This window comes from Microcaecilia unicolor, chromosome 3, assembly GCF_901765095.1.
Source record: "Microcaecilia unicolor chromosome 3, aMicUni1.1, whole genome shotgun sequence".
In the NCBI taxonomy this organism is placed as follows: domain Eukaryota; kingdom Metazoa; phylum Chordata; class Amphibia; order Gymnophiona; family Siphonopidae; genus Microcaecilia; species Microcaecilia unicolor.
In genome coordinates, this window is record NC_044033.1 from 220,341,284 (window position 1) to 220,355,518 (window position 14,235).

The following is a 14,235-nucleotide window of genomic DNA, read 5'->3' on the forward strand; positions in this document are numbered from 1 at the left end:
CTGGACATGGGTGGGTGGATGGAGGGGAGAGGAGGGTTGCTGGACATGGGTGGGTGGATGGAGGGCAGGGGAGAGCAGTGCTGCTGAACATGGGTGGATGGATGGAGGGGAGAGGAGGGTTGCTGGACATGGGGGGGTGGATGGAGGGCAGGGGATAGCAGGGCTCCTGGACATGGGTGGGTGGATGGAGGGGAGAGGAGGGTTGCTGGACATGGGTGGGTGGATGGAGGGCAGGGGAGAGAAGGGCTGCTGGACATGGGTGGATGGATGGAGGGGAGAGAAGGGTTGCTGGACATGGGTGGGTGGATGAGGGAGAGGAGGGTTGCTGGATATGGGTGGGTGGATGGAGGGCAGGGGAGAGGAGGGTTGCTGGACATGGGTGGGTGGATGGAAGGCAGGGGAGAGGAGGGTTGCTGGACATGGGTGGAGGAGAGGGAAGGGAGAGAGAAGAAATGCTGGACATGGATGGAGGGGAGGGAAGAGTGAGGAAGGAGATGAGAAGAGGGAAAAGGAAGAGAGGAGAAAAACTGCACATGGATGGAGAAAATAGGCAGAAGCTGAGGACCAGAAATGAGAAGAAAGGAGGAAAGAAATAAATGGAAAGGAAGCCCTGGAAACGGAGTTAAGAGGACAGATAGCAGCAGAATCGGATACTGGGCCAGCATGATCAGAAAAACAGTCACCAGACAACAAAGGTAGAAAAAAACTCATTTTATTTTCATTATAGACAGTGTTTGGAATATGTTCACTTTGAGAATCAGGTGCTCAACATTAAAAGTTTATATTTATTTACTTATTTATGGCATTTTAACCCGCATTAAACATGAATTAGATTGGAACCTGGGATCATTTAATAGTTTTTTCCTGGCTAGAGTAATGCATTGCCCCCCCCCCCCCCCCCGGCTATAGCCAGCTCTGCAATTTGGGGGGGGGGGGGCACAGAGGTGGACGGGGGGCGCAGAGGTGGACAGGGGGGGCGCAGTGGTAGACAGGGGGGGGGGGCGCCGTGGTGGACCTGGGAGAGAGCCTGTTGTTAAAAAGTTACCAGCACACCACTGCGCGATTCCCTTGTGTTTTATTTCCTTATTACTTATTTGATTGAACCTAGAAATTATAAGAGTTTGTGGAAACAGATGAAGAATGCACTGCAGCAACTTACTTCAGTTACCACTGTACCGGCTGCAATAACCGATTAACCTTCCTCCCTCAGAAAATGTGAAGTGTAAGATTAACCATTTTAAGTTTTTCTTATTTTCTTTAAGATTGTTTTCCTGATCTTGGATCTTCCAATTGTGGACAATTATGTAAATATATATTGTTGAGAGAAAATGTTTTCCTTTTTATATTAATTTCTGTATTTCCTTACATTTATGTGATAAATGTGAATGTAATTAAGTAAAATGATAAATAAATAAAAAAATAAGTTTACGAAGCATTCTGGCATCCTTGGAGGGACTGGGTCACTCCAAAGAACAGGCTTTAAGATACGTTTTGACGCAGAAAAAGCGTTTGATAGAGTGGAGTGGCCCTTTCTGTATTCGGTGCTAGAAAAATATGGCTTTCATGGTAGCTTTGTGCAGGTGATCGGAGCACTATATTATTCACCTAGAGCACAGGTGCTGGTAAACAGTAATGTATCGAGTGAAATTCAAATTAGCAGGGGAACCAGGCAGGGGTGCCCTCTGTCTCCCTTGCTTTTTGCGCTTTGTAACCAGGCGCCTCTCTTGTGCAGCCAAGGATAGAACAATCTCCTCTAACCACAGGCTCCCGATACAATGAAGAAATAGATGTCCACCAGTAACTTCAATCTTAAGGACTTTTATTCCATGCAGGTTTCTAGTACACAGTTCCAACAGCAGCATAGCACATACCAGGATTCAATACATGCTTACAGGCTCCAGTCTGGCACGAGAGACTTATGTGTTAGGCGGTGAGAGTCTGATAGGTACTGAGGGGGAGAGGGATCTTGGGGTGATAGTATCCGAGGATCTGAAGGTGACGAAACAGTGTGACAAGGCGGTGGCCGTAGCAATAAGGTTGCTAGGCTGTATAGAGAGAGGTGTGATCAGCAGAAGAAAGGAAGTGTTGATGCCCCTGTACAAGTCGTTCGTGAGGCCCCACCTGGAGTATTGTGTTCAGTTTTGGAGGCCGTACCTTGCGAAGGATGTTTAAAAAATGGAAGCGGTGCAAAGAAAAGCTACGAGAATGGTATGGGATTTGAGTTCCAAGACGTATGAGCAAAGACTTGCTGACCTGAACATGTATACCCTGGAGGAAAGGAGGAACAGGGGTGATATGATACAGACGTTCAAATACTTGAAAGGTATTAAACCGCAAAAAAATCTTTTCCGGAGATGGGAAGGCGGTAGAACGAGAGGACATGAAATGAGATTGAAGGGGGGCAGACTCTAAAGAGATGTCAGGAAGTATTTTTTCATGGAGAGGGTGGTGAATGCTTGGGATGCCCTCCCGCGGGAGGTGGTGGAGATGAAAACGGTAACGGAATTCAAACATGCGTGGGATATGCATAAAGGAATCCTTTGCAGTAGGAATGGATCCTCAGAAGCTTAGCCGAAATTGGGTGGCGGAGCAGGTGGGGGAAGAGAGGTTGGTGGTTGGGAGGCGAGGATAGGGGAGGGCAGACTTATACGGTCTGTGCCAGAGCTGGTGATGGGAGGTGGGACTGGTGGTTGGGAGGCGGGAAATACTGCTGGGCAGACTTGTACGGTCTGTGCCCTGAAAAAGGCAGGTATAAATCAAGGTAAGGTATACACATATGAGTTTATCTTGTTGGGCAGACTGAATGGACCATTCAGCTCTTTTTCTGCCGTCATCTACTATGTTACTATGTTATCCAGTGCACCATAAACATTAGTTCAATTCCAAACAGCAGCAGTCCATGCAATTCATCATCATAGTTAACTCACAAAGCAGCAGTTATACTTCTATTCTCTTCACCCTCATAATGAGCTCCATATTTTAGGGACTTCTCACACCCAAGGGATTCCCCCTGCAACAGCTTCACTAGTAAGGTCAATACTTTAGGGACTTCTTCTTACCCAAGGATTTTCAGCCTGCAAATACTTCCAAGACTTCAGTACTTTAGGGACCTCCCTGCCCAAGGGATTTCAGCCTGCAAATACTTCTCGCCTTCCTTGCTGCTCTCCTTGAACTGAACTGCTGAGACTCCTTCCTACCTGGCTAATCAATCCCTGGCTTCTGCCTTCACAACCAATCATTCTCCACTCATTAGCTTCTCTACACACCCATACCAGCTGAGCTGAGCATGAGCCTAATGAGGAGCTCCTACACACAGGGTTTCCTAGCTCTCTTTCCCCCTAGGGGCAGCCAATCTATACATCCTGTCAGCTTATTCCCTTGTCTTCCCCTATTGCAGCTAGAAGTTCAGTCCGGGTTCCTCATCTCACTCCCTGGCTCCTTGCCTGCAGTGCCTTCTGGGACTTGTAGTTCAGACTGAAACTGCCTTAACCCAACTATCCTGGATGTGACTTTATCACAGCTTCAATTAGACCCCTTAATTAGAGATGTGTACGGCTGTACTGCACTTCCTGGGGTGCAACTTAAGAGTCACTGTCTTTGATGGGGAGGATATGTCTCATTAAAATGGTGATATTGCCGAGATGGCTTTATGCATTACAGGTCCTACCTATAGTGTTGCTGAAGAAAGATATAAAACACTTTTATCGACTAGTGTTTCAGTTTTGCTGGGCTAAGAAGCATGCTAAGATGCAACAGAAATATATGCTGGGAGGATGGAGACAAGGGGGCTTGGGCATCCCTAACCTCAGATATTATAATATGGCATGCCTTCTTCATCAGGTGAGAGACAGGCTATACCTATCCCACGCACATAGACCACTGGAGATTGAAGATGCGCTATTTAGTCCATTTCATTATATAACATTAGTACATTTGCAGAAAAACAAGATCCCACATAGACTTAGACATAATGTTTTGCTCATGCCCACCAGAGAAGCGTGGAGATTTTTAGGGACACTGCTAGGAGGAGATCCAAGAATAACGGAATTTATTCACATTAAGGGAAATCTAGCATTTGTGCCAGGGTTGGAGTATAAAACTTTTGATAGATGGGAGCAGTCAGGAGTGATCTGCTTAGCAGACGCATTGGGAGAGAATGGGGCTATAAAACCGCTGACGCAACTGTTGGTACAAGGGGTGCAGGGTTGGGGTGATACATACGCATATTTCCAACTTAAACACTACATACAAACATTAAACAGGGAAGCGCTGAATACCAAATAGTGGAGGAGTGGCCTAGTGGTTAGGGTGGTGGACTTTGGTCCTGAGGAACTGAGTTCGATTCCCTGCACAGGCAGCTCCTTGTGACTCTGGGCAAATCACTTAACCCTCCATTGCCCCATGTAAGCCGCTATGAGTGAGATAGCATGGGGTACAAATGTAACAAAAACAATTTGGGTACTAAAATTAAAAATTTCTTTGATGAGATTTCTGACAACGCTCCCTCTATATCCCATATACACCGGAAGATTTGGGGGCTGGCTCCTGAGAAGGAGATGAACCAACTTCGCCAAAAATGGGAAAAAGATGTAGGGAGAGATTTAGAATCTTGGGATATTATGGCGCAGCTTAAAGATATACCGCGCATAATAAGAGGAGCAGATTATCGGGAATGTGCGTATTGGGTGCTCCATAGAGCTTATTTTACTCAAGTGCAATTATACAAATCAGGGGGTATTGAAACAGCTCTTTGTTTGAAGTGTAATAGATGTGATAATTCATTATATCATGCGTTGTGGGGATGTGTTTTAATACAGCGATACTGGAGACACATAGTTACTTACCTCTCTTGTGTGCTGGGCAGTAGAATAGAAATGAATCCATTGCAATTGGTATTAGATTCAAAGAGTCACAATTGCGCCTGAATGCTGACAGAAAGATGTTATATCAAAAATTATGTCTGGTGGTACGGAAATGTGTTATGCAACATTGGACCACGGCCAATCCGCCGACTTTCTGACATTGGCATAACCAGGTGCATCAATTGTTAGTCTGGGAGGCTAAAGAAGCTAAGGGGTACTGTAAACGGAAAATTCAATTTCTTTAAATATGGGGATGCTTCTTAGACAAAATGATGCAGCGAGGATGAATTCTCATTGTTAATAGCTTATAATCGTATAAGGTATGATAATAACAGTGTATCGGGTAGTTATGGTTTAATCGGAAGGGGGGAGGGGGAATTGTAGGGGAAGGGGTGGGGAGGGGAAAGGAGGAGTAGGAATTGAGGGTACTTTAAGGTTGTAACTGTTATGTATGCTCTAGAGCAGAGTAATTGTTATGGAAAGTTGAGTGTCTATTCTACATGAAGTTAGTATTATATTCTGTTGACTTCTCTATTATATTAATGTTGAAATATACTATAAGGTGGAGTAGTAAATGATACAATGTTTACCTGTTGAAGCATAAGAATGGAGGATGTGGGGGAAGGGGGGGAACTTTATGAAAAAAGATTGATGTCTGTAAGTAGCAAATAATTTAGTTTGTTAGTCAACTCATTTTTGAATTTCTGTATATTCTGAACGTGGATTGTGTTTTAGTTTTGAAGTGTCATCAATAAAAATTGTTGGAAATGAAAAAACCAGGCAGGGTGCTGTGGCAGGAAGAAAAAGGAGGATGTTGGGGGGAGGGAGAAGAGAGTGGGCAGGTGGATATGAATGGAAAAGGAGGGTGGGGGCGAAGAAGAATCACTGGACATAGATTGGAGTGGAAAGGAAGGTGAGAGAGGAGAATCACTGGGTATGGATGGAAAAGTGCAGGGGAGAGAAAAGAATCTCTGGGGATGAATGGATAAAGGAGATAGGAGAATTGCTGGACATGGGTGGATGGAGGGAAGAGCAGGGGATAGGAGATTTGCTGGACATGGGTGGGTGGATGGAGAGGAGGACAGGGAAGAGAAGGGTTGCTGGATGTTGTTATGACGAGGCTTCTCTTCCCACCTTCCAAAATAGCTCTATCTACACACAGTCCACCAAAACTCCACAGAGTTCACCCAGTACCTTCAAGGGGCTCTTCTTCCATCAGCTGCCAGATCTCCAGCTCCTATCTTCTGTTTCACCACTCAGACAGGTATAAGGTGGTTAATTAGCTTCTCCACCCCTTTAGGCTCTTCCCCCTAATTCCAGGCAGGTCCCAGCCCATAACAACCTACACTTGTTTCCAGCGAAGGACTGTCCTTGGTCCTAGCAACCTCCACCTGGACATTCCCCAACTGGCTCCCCCTAGTGACTCATCCTGGGCATTTCCCCATTTCTATGGAAACAGCGCTCTCTAGTGGCCTACCCAGGACAGGACAGACCCTTACTCTTCACAATATGGATGGATAGAGGAGAGGGCATGGAGAGAGGAGAATTGTTGGACATGGATGGAGGGGAGGGAAGGGAGTACAGTAAGGAGATGCACATGGAAGGAGGGAAGAGAGAAGAAATTCTGGACATGGATGGAGGGGAGGGAAGACAGAGGAAGGAGATGAGATGAGGGAAAAGGAAGATAGTGAAAAACTGCACATGGATGGAGAAAATAGGCAGAAGCTGGATCCACTGGACAGTCAAGTCTGCGGAGGACCCAGCTTTTACTTACGGATGTAGGGCAAGAAATAAAGAAGAAAGGAGGAAAGTAAAGAAATAAATGGAAAGGAAGCCCTGGAAACGGAGTTAAGAGGACAGATAGCAGCAGAATCAGATACTGAGCCAGCATGATCAGACAAACAAGGTCACCAGACAACAAAGTTAGAAAAAATCATTTTATTTTCATTATAGTGTTTGGAATATGTCCACTTTGAGAATCAGGTGCTCAACGTTAAAAGTTTATATTTATTTACTTATTTATGGCATTTTATCCCACATTAAACATAAATTAGATAGGAACATGGGATCATTTATTGTTTTTTCCTGGAGAGAATAATGCATTGCCACCCACCACAGGCTCTCTCCCTGGCTATAGCCAGCTCTGCAATTTGGGGTGGGGGCGCAGAGGTGGATGAGGGGCGCATAGGTGGACGGGGGTGCGCACAGGTGGACCGGGGTGAGAGCCTGTTGTTAAACATTTACCAGCACACCACTGGGTAGAAGCAACTGGGATCACTACATCCCCAGCTGCAAGACAGCAAGGAACCCCCAGGTAGGTCTAATGAATCTGTGGGGAGTTGAGATGTTGGCAGTGACATCAAGGGAATGACGGGTCTGAGAATGTAATTTAGGGGCTATTGGTTCTGGGAGGTAGGGTTAACTGAAGGGGTTGGTAATCTGTTTAGCAGAGAAGGTGGCTTCAAAGGGTTGAGATTCTGTTCTGGAGACATGGGAACACCCCTTTAATGGGCACTGGCTCCTATAAGATGGTGCCCAGAAGCATTGGACTGCATATTAGTAGCCCAATGCTCAATGGCAGACAAATAATACAGATTGTGAGACTGACCATGATTACAAGTTGTGTTATTGACTCCTGCAGTAAATTGAACTGTGACAATAAGATATTTTACCACAGCTTAGTTGATATCTCCTTCAATCTCTGGAAGACAAAGATAATTCTGAATTAATTACATTTCTTGACAGATCAGCTATACTTTTCAGAATCCTTTCATGAGTGATGGTATTAAGTTTCCGTATTTATATCAGGCTATGCCCAGCATTCTTAACATTTGTACTGGGATCGTGAAGTTACTGAAACATTTCAAGTGGACCTGGGTTGGTATCATTGCACCTGATGATGACAGCAGCCAAAGGTTTGTCCAGATCCTGAAAGAAGGGATTGAGCAGAATGGAGCCTGCATTGAATTCATAGAAATAATCAGTCACATCAATAATTTGTCAAATGAGAGATTTGACAAAATTAATGAGACTATTCATAAATCATCAACTAATGTGATCATTGCTCACTTTAATAATGAGATTACAATAAATTTGTTTTGGGAGTTAAGAATTTTCAGTATACCTGGTATGATCTTTATCACCATAACTGAAGCTGAGTTTTACTTATCCCATCAAATGGGAATTAGTTCCAAGAATAACACCTTGCTATTCACAAGAATAAAGAAAACTATTCCAAGTTTTTTTAAATTTATAAGTGAGGTAAATCCTATTCTGTTTCCTGATTATATTGCAATTGAAAATTGGTGGCTTGGACTGTGTAGCAACCAGTGCCCCCAAACCATCAAAAGATCCTGCAGTATAGATGAAGATGGTTCCGGCATGTTCCACTGTGACAATACCCACTTTGCCAACAGTTATGACGTTTACAATGCTGTCTATGTCCTGGCACATGCACTGAAAGACATGCTTTTCTCTGGTTCTGGGAACACCACCACGTGGAATGGAGACCGACAGAGATTATCAGATTATTTACCATGGAAGGTAACATCATTTTCTAAAGGAATGCTATATTCAGAAAACAGAATTGGTAACAATTTGTGGAGTAAAGGGTGAAGTTCAAATCTTTCTGTGTTGTCCATTTATTTAAAAGATTTATTTTTACTGTATGTGTTGTCTAGAGTGTTGCATTCATTTCAAAAACTCTTCTTCAGATTATAAGTGGAATCAAATATGTGACAGCCAAACCAAAGAAGTGAGATGCACTCAAGGAGGATATCAAAGTGTAAAAGTCTTTAATTCATAAAAGCTATAAAACCAACCCAACAAGGCAGTGTTTCAGCACAAAGGCCTGCCTCAGGGATCAAGTAAATCTTTTGTGCTGTGATTGGTTTGAGAGTGGTGCGGGCAGTAGGTTGAAAAGTGGTTTTTTTTCATATTTCTGTTATAAGTGGGCATGAACGCTATGGGGAGTTGGTTGGTAGTCGGAGGGCGGTTAAGATTGTTAAATTGCATGCGGATTGTGAGAAATTGCAGGGGGTCCTTTTGGACTGGGATATTGGGCATCCAAACATCAGATACAAATCGATGTGGACAATTGCAAAATGATGCACTTAGGGAAGAATAAATGAAATTATGGCTAAATGATGTTAGGGTCCACATTAGGAGTCACTACCCAGAAAAGAATCTAGGGGCCCTGTTTGTGAAGCCATGCTAGAGGAACGCTAGTGTTTTTAGTGCATGCTAAACATTACCACGCGCTAACCGTGTTCTTACCCATAATGTTCCTATGGGTGTCTACATGGTTAACGCTTACGAACATTTAGCTAAAAACACTAGCACACCTTAGTAAACAGGGCCCTTGCTGTCAGTTGATTTGTAATGTGTGCCAAAGTGAGTGAGCATCAAACTGATTGACAGATTAGAAATGTTCTTATTCAAATACATACATAAATAGAAAATTGGCAGTTCCAGGCATTCCTGAAAATGTGCCCTTTATTTTTTTAGCTTCATCGTTATCTGAAGAATGTGCACTTTAAAAACAGTCTGGGTGAAGAGATATATTTTGATGAGAACGGAGACCAAGCCACTGACTACAATATTATTAATCTGATCCATCTCCCCAATGGGACATTGAAACATGAAATTGTTGGAAGTTATAAACCTTCTGCTCCCCCTGGAGAGGATTTTACAATCGATGAAAAAATGATAGTTTGGGAGGCTTCATTTATCCAGGTTAGAGTGATAAAATATTATATAAGATGCTTAATAATACAAGAGGTATTGCATGCTGTTATATAGAGAAAATTTGGCTTCATGATTGGATTTTGTACAATTCTAATGGGTCGATTTTCATAGTGATTTAACCAGGCAGGAGAGGCTTCTGGCCATTTAAATCATTTGTACAGGGCTATCTGCTGAAATTTAGCAGTTCTTAACTGGTTACTTTTGCTGAATATCAGCTCTAACCACCGGTCCACCCCCATCAGGTGGCATTTCCAGTGCATGCTGAAATATTGGAAAAATATTTCCTCAGAGGGTTACTCAGGGGTAATTGGGCAGCGCCGAGCACTGCCCAGTTACTACCGGTTTAGCGCTGGAGCCCTTAATGCCACCTCAATTTGCTGCGGTAAGTGATCCCTCCGAAATGACCATACGGCAAGTGTGGACTTACTGCATGGCCGTTTCTTCTTCGGGGATTTTTACCCCCTGAAGTAAAAGTGGCCCTGGTGTGTTGCAAATACAGTCACTGCTGCTAGCGTAGGGCCCTCCTTTTACCACCTATCCAGCTTATTTTCGAGAGAGATCGCTGGCCATCTTCTGACACAAATCTGGAGATGGCCGGCCATCTCATGAACCCGGCCAAATCGGTATAATGGAAAGCCAATTTTGGCCGGCTCCAACTGCTTTCTGTCGCAGAGCCGGCCAAAGTTAAAGGGGGCGTTTCGAAAGGGTATGGAAGGCGGGACGGGGCGTGGTTATGAGATGGCCAGCTTCAGCCGATATTGAAAAAAAGATGGCCGGCTTCACTTGGTCCATTTATTTTTAGGACCAAGCCTCAAAAAAGTGCCCCAATTGACCAGATGACCACCAGAGGGAATCGGGGATCACCTCCCCTTACTCTCCCAGTAGTCACCAACCCCCTCCCACCCCCCAAAAAATTTTTTTAACATTTTTTGGCCAGTCTGAAATGTCATACCCAGCTCCCTGACAGCAGTATGCAGGTCCCTGGAGCATTTCTGTTCCTAGTCATACATCCAAAGAATATATAATAACTTCAAGAAATCCAGTTAATCGTTTCACTTATTAGGGGAACAAAACCACAGAGGCATGATATGGTTGAATTTTCAATATGGTAATACTAGGGCCCAGCTAAGGAACAGATTATTTTGAGTTGCTTCAAAATTGCTTTCTTTGTACTATCACCATCTAGCTGGATAGGCAGTGCCATAAAAGGTGGAGGATAAAGGACTTTTTTTTTAGATTTATATCCCACATTATCCCAAGAAACTTGGGTTCCGTGTGGCTTACATTTGAAAATATAGTGAAACAGAATAATAGAGTTCAGTAACATCATGGGAACGAGTTGATGGATATGTCTGAAACATAGATGGACAATTTATAGTGGTCATCTTGAAGCTTAATTCCCAAAATATTTTGGTTTGAGCGGATTGAAATAGCTAGGGGTTCCAGGGCTAGATTAAATAACAGGGGGGAGAGGGGACAACCCTGCTTAGTGCCTCTATATAATGTGAATTTTGGAGAAGTGATGCTGTTGGTGAAAATAAAGGTTTGAGGAGACTCATAAAGTAATTTAATCATATTGAGAAACTTTTCACCAAAGCCAAACCATTGGAGAGTTTTGAAGAGAAAGGGACATTCGATTCTGTTGAAGGCCTTTTCTGCATCTAAGGAAAGGGTTATTAATGGAGAGTCAACGTCATGTGTGTGAGCTAGTATATTCCAAAGTAGTCTAGCGTTATCACTGGACATTCTACCAGGTATGAAACCATTTTGATCACGATGAATGTGAGGATATCACAGATTTTATGCGATTAGCAAGGATTTTGGCATAGATCTTGTCAATATTAATAAGAGAGATTGGTTAGTAATTTGAGACATTAGAAGGGTCTCTGCCCGGTTTGTGGATGACAACAATTTAAGATTCTAGGAAAGAACCCTTATCACCAGAGTGAAGAAGGAGATGGTCAAATAAAATAAGCAATTTGGGACTAAGACTATCTGCTAAAGTTGCATAAAATTCTATGGGTAAGCCATTGTGTATTTCTGTCCATTAGCCCCCACGGGGAGAGAAAGCACTACAGCCCCAACAGCTGAAAAAATAAGAAAGAGAACTTAGACTCTGTTACGCGCAGCCAGTAATTACCTTTATTATCACAGAGCCAAAAAAATACAAACAATAGTTCTCTCCCTGAAGCAGGTTGTCAGTCAGCAAATGCGCATCCTGAAAGACAAGGACTGCTCAGCTAACACCTCCCAGACATCACATATATACTGTTGCAAATTCCATTTCTCATAAATCATGTGATTTCCCATAAACTGACACCATTAGGTTGCCTTCTACCATATATGGATTGGTCATGAATTCTATCAGTCTCTCCGATGTGTTTGCACGTGAACAGTCTGTGGCCATTGGCTAGTCAATTATCAGTATAGCGTGCAGTTAGTCACAGAGCAAAAAACTTACATAGAACAATACCCATGTGTCCTCTCTGTCTCTCTCCACAAATGCAACGTACTGGTAGGCTTCACTGTGTCCTCAGTCCCTTAGCAACTATCAAGGTTACATCCACCTTATATGAAAAGCATACTCAGCTGCAAACAAATGTTATGAAGTGTCAGTTCTCAGCTCCTGAGAAGGCAATGATTGTTACACAAGATGCTGAGTTAGTAGGCTAACTTGTGAGAACCAAACTGACAGTACAGGCCTTAGGCCTAGCCCTTAGTCATAGGCCAAGCATAGGAAGGCATATACATTTCCCTCCTGAAAGGCTTAATAGCGAGAAGCATGAAGCCTTTCACACACAAGGAGCACAGATAGTGGTGGTAAACATGAAGGACTGGGTTCTTCAGAGCCAATACTGGAAGTGCCTCAGAGAGAAAAGGTCACAAGGGATGATTGTGCAAAAAAAACTAATAATTAAAACAAAAATAGAATTTAAGAACAAAAATGGGGTCCAGGAGAGAATGATATGTGTAAAGGGAAACATAAAGCAATGGTATAGTATCATGAGTAAAAATGGGCCATTAACCATTAAAACTATGGTGACATATGTCTTACACCAGGACAGAAACCTGAAAAACAATCACCAACAAAAAAAAACCAATATGATGAGCAGATATACACTAAATTATAAATTGCAACATATAATATCAAAATTTCTTGAAGCCACTCAGCAGGAATAGTGACCTGAAAACCAGTAGTAAAGAAAGAAACTACATCAAGGGAAGTGCTAGAAAATAAAATTCAGCAGGAATAGAAAATCAAGCACACAGGTGTACAGATACCAGAAGCATTCCCAGGATTACATGGGTATAAGGGAGTAGAATAGTGCCAGAAAATATACATAAAAGGAAAAACAGCACAAATAAAATTAAAAGGAAAAACTGTCACAGAAGATAATACTTGACCTAAGTATTGACATGTACCAGAAAAGGAAATACATAAACGGGCCAAAATAAGAAGAAAAGCTGCAAAGACAGGAGAAAGGGATAGTGGACAATGAATACGACTAATAAAGAATTCAGGACAGTTAACCACAATACAAGAAGAGTTAACCAGAATAGCAGCGGACAGCATAGCTTTAAAAGACTATGCAACAGAAGCTGCAGACATGACATATGAGGAGTCGTATGAATGTAAAGAGGAAAAACAGTTGTAAGAATAAAAAAACAAATTCATCATTATGGCAAATAGTTCAGTATGGCAAAAGTCCAAAATATAAAGTCCAGAATGCAAAGTCTGTCTCAAGTTCCAGATAAAACAGTAGGTGAAGGGCTAAGATCAGATAGATGGTTATAGGAAGAATGTCCTTCAAATAAAGCAGATGTTGGGGTAGGAGTCCAAATGCAAAAGTGTCCAGATTATACAGGAGCAGTGTAAGGTATGTGTAGTACTTAAGCAGCAGGTACTCAGCATCAAACTTGAGTGAAGTTCTCCAGCATCCGATTGTAGTGGACTTGGGAATTATTACTGTCCTGTGGGTCATCTGGATCAGATGTTAAGGCTTCCATTTGAACCCTAATTTCTCACTTGGGTTGTTGTTTGCTTCACCGGTTTGAGACGAGGGTTCTTATTGAAGCACCTCCCCTGTGCAGCCGGGCTTACCCTTGCAAGAAGGTGGTCTACTCTGGTTACCCAATTTTTCCCTCTTGATGACCTTGATAAGGACCCAGTCTCCTGCTTGGACCTAGCCGAGCTCAATAGGTTCAGGATCTGTGAACACCAGTGACCAACAACAGAAAATGAAAAAACAGTTAGGATGGAGGCGGAAAAGGGATGGCCCCCCAGCGGGTTTGTGTAGGAACAATTTCAAACAGCTCAAAACAATCTCCCCATTTGCCTAAAAAAGAACCAAGGGCATGAATCTCTATCTAGTATCTGATATGAGATCAGCCAAAAGTATACTAATTCTCCTGTATTAGGTCTAGGTCAAGTTTAAGTAGGACAATCCTATAGAGGTCAATAGTTTCTAAAATATCAGTATCATCAGGACCAGGGTCCCAACTCAAAGAAGACATGAGAGAGTTAAAAGGGTAAAGCAGTTCTTCCACAAATGTTGGAGTAATACAAAAAGTAAAGTTTTTTATCAACAAACTGTTGCTAGCAAGGCAGTAAGAATAATGACAAACA

General features: G+C 42.9%; 1 protein-coding gene across 1 annotated transcript in view; it reads left to right on the top strand.

Moving 5' to 3' along the window:
• Positions 1 to 14,235, top strand: part of LOC115464388 (vomeronasal type-2 receptor 26-like) — an 80,904-nt gene that overhangs the window by 35,894 nt on the left and 30,775 nt on the right. Inside the window, exons 5-6 of the mRNA XM_030194774.1 lie at positions 7,608 to 8,405; positions 9,369 to 9,596. Coding sequence (XP_030050634.1) covers positions 7,608 to 8,405; positions 9,369 to 9,596 — 1,026 coding nt within the window. The remainder of the gene's footprint in view (positions 1 to 7,607; positions 8,406 to 9,368; positions 9,597 to 14,235) is intronic.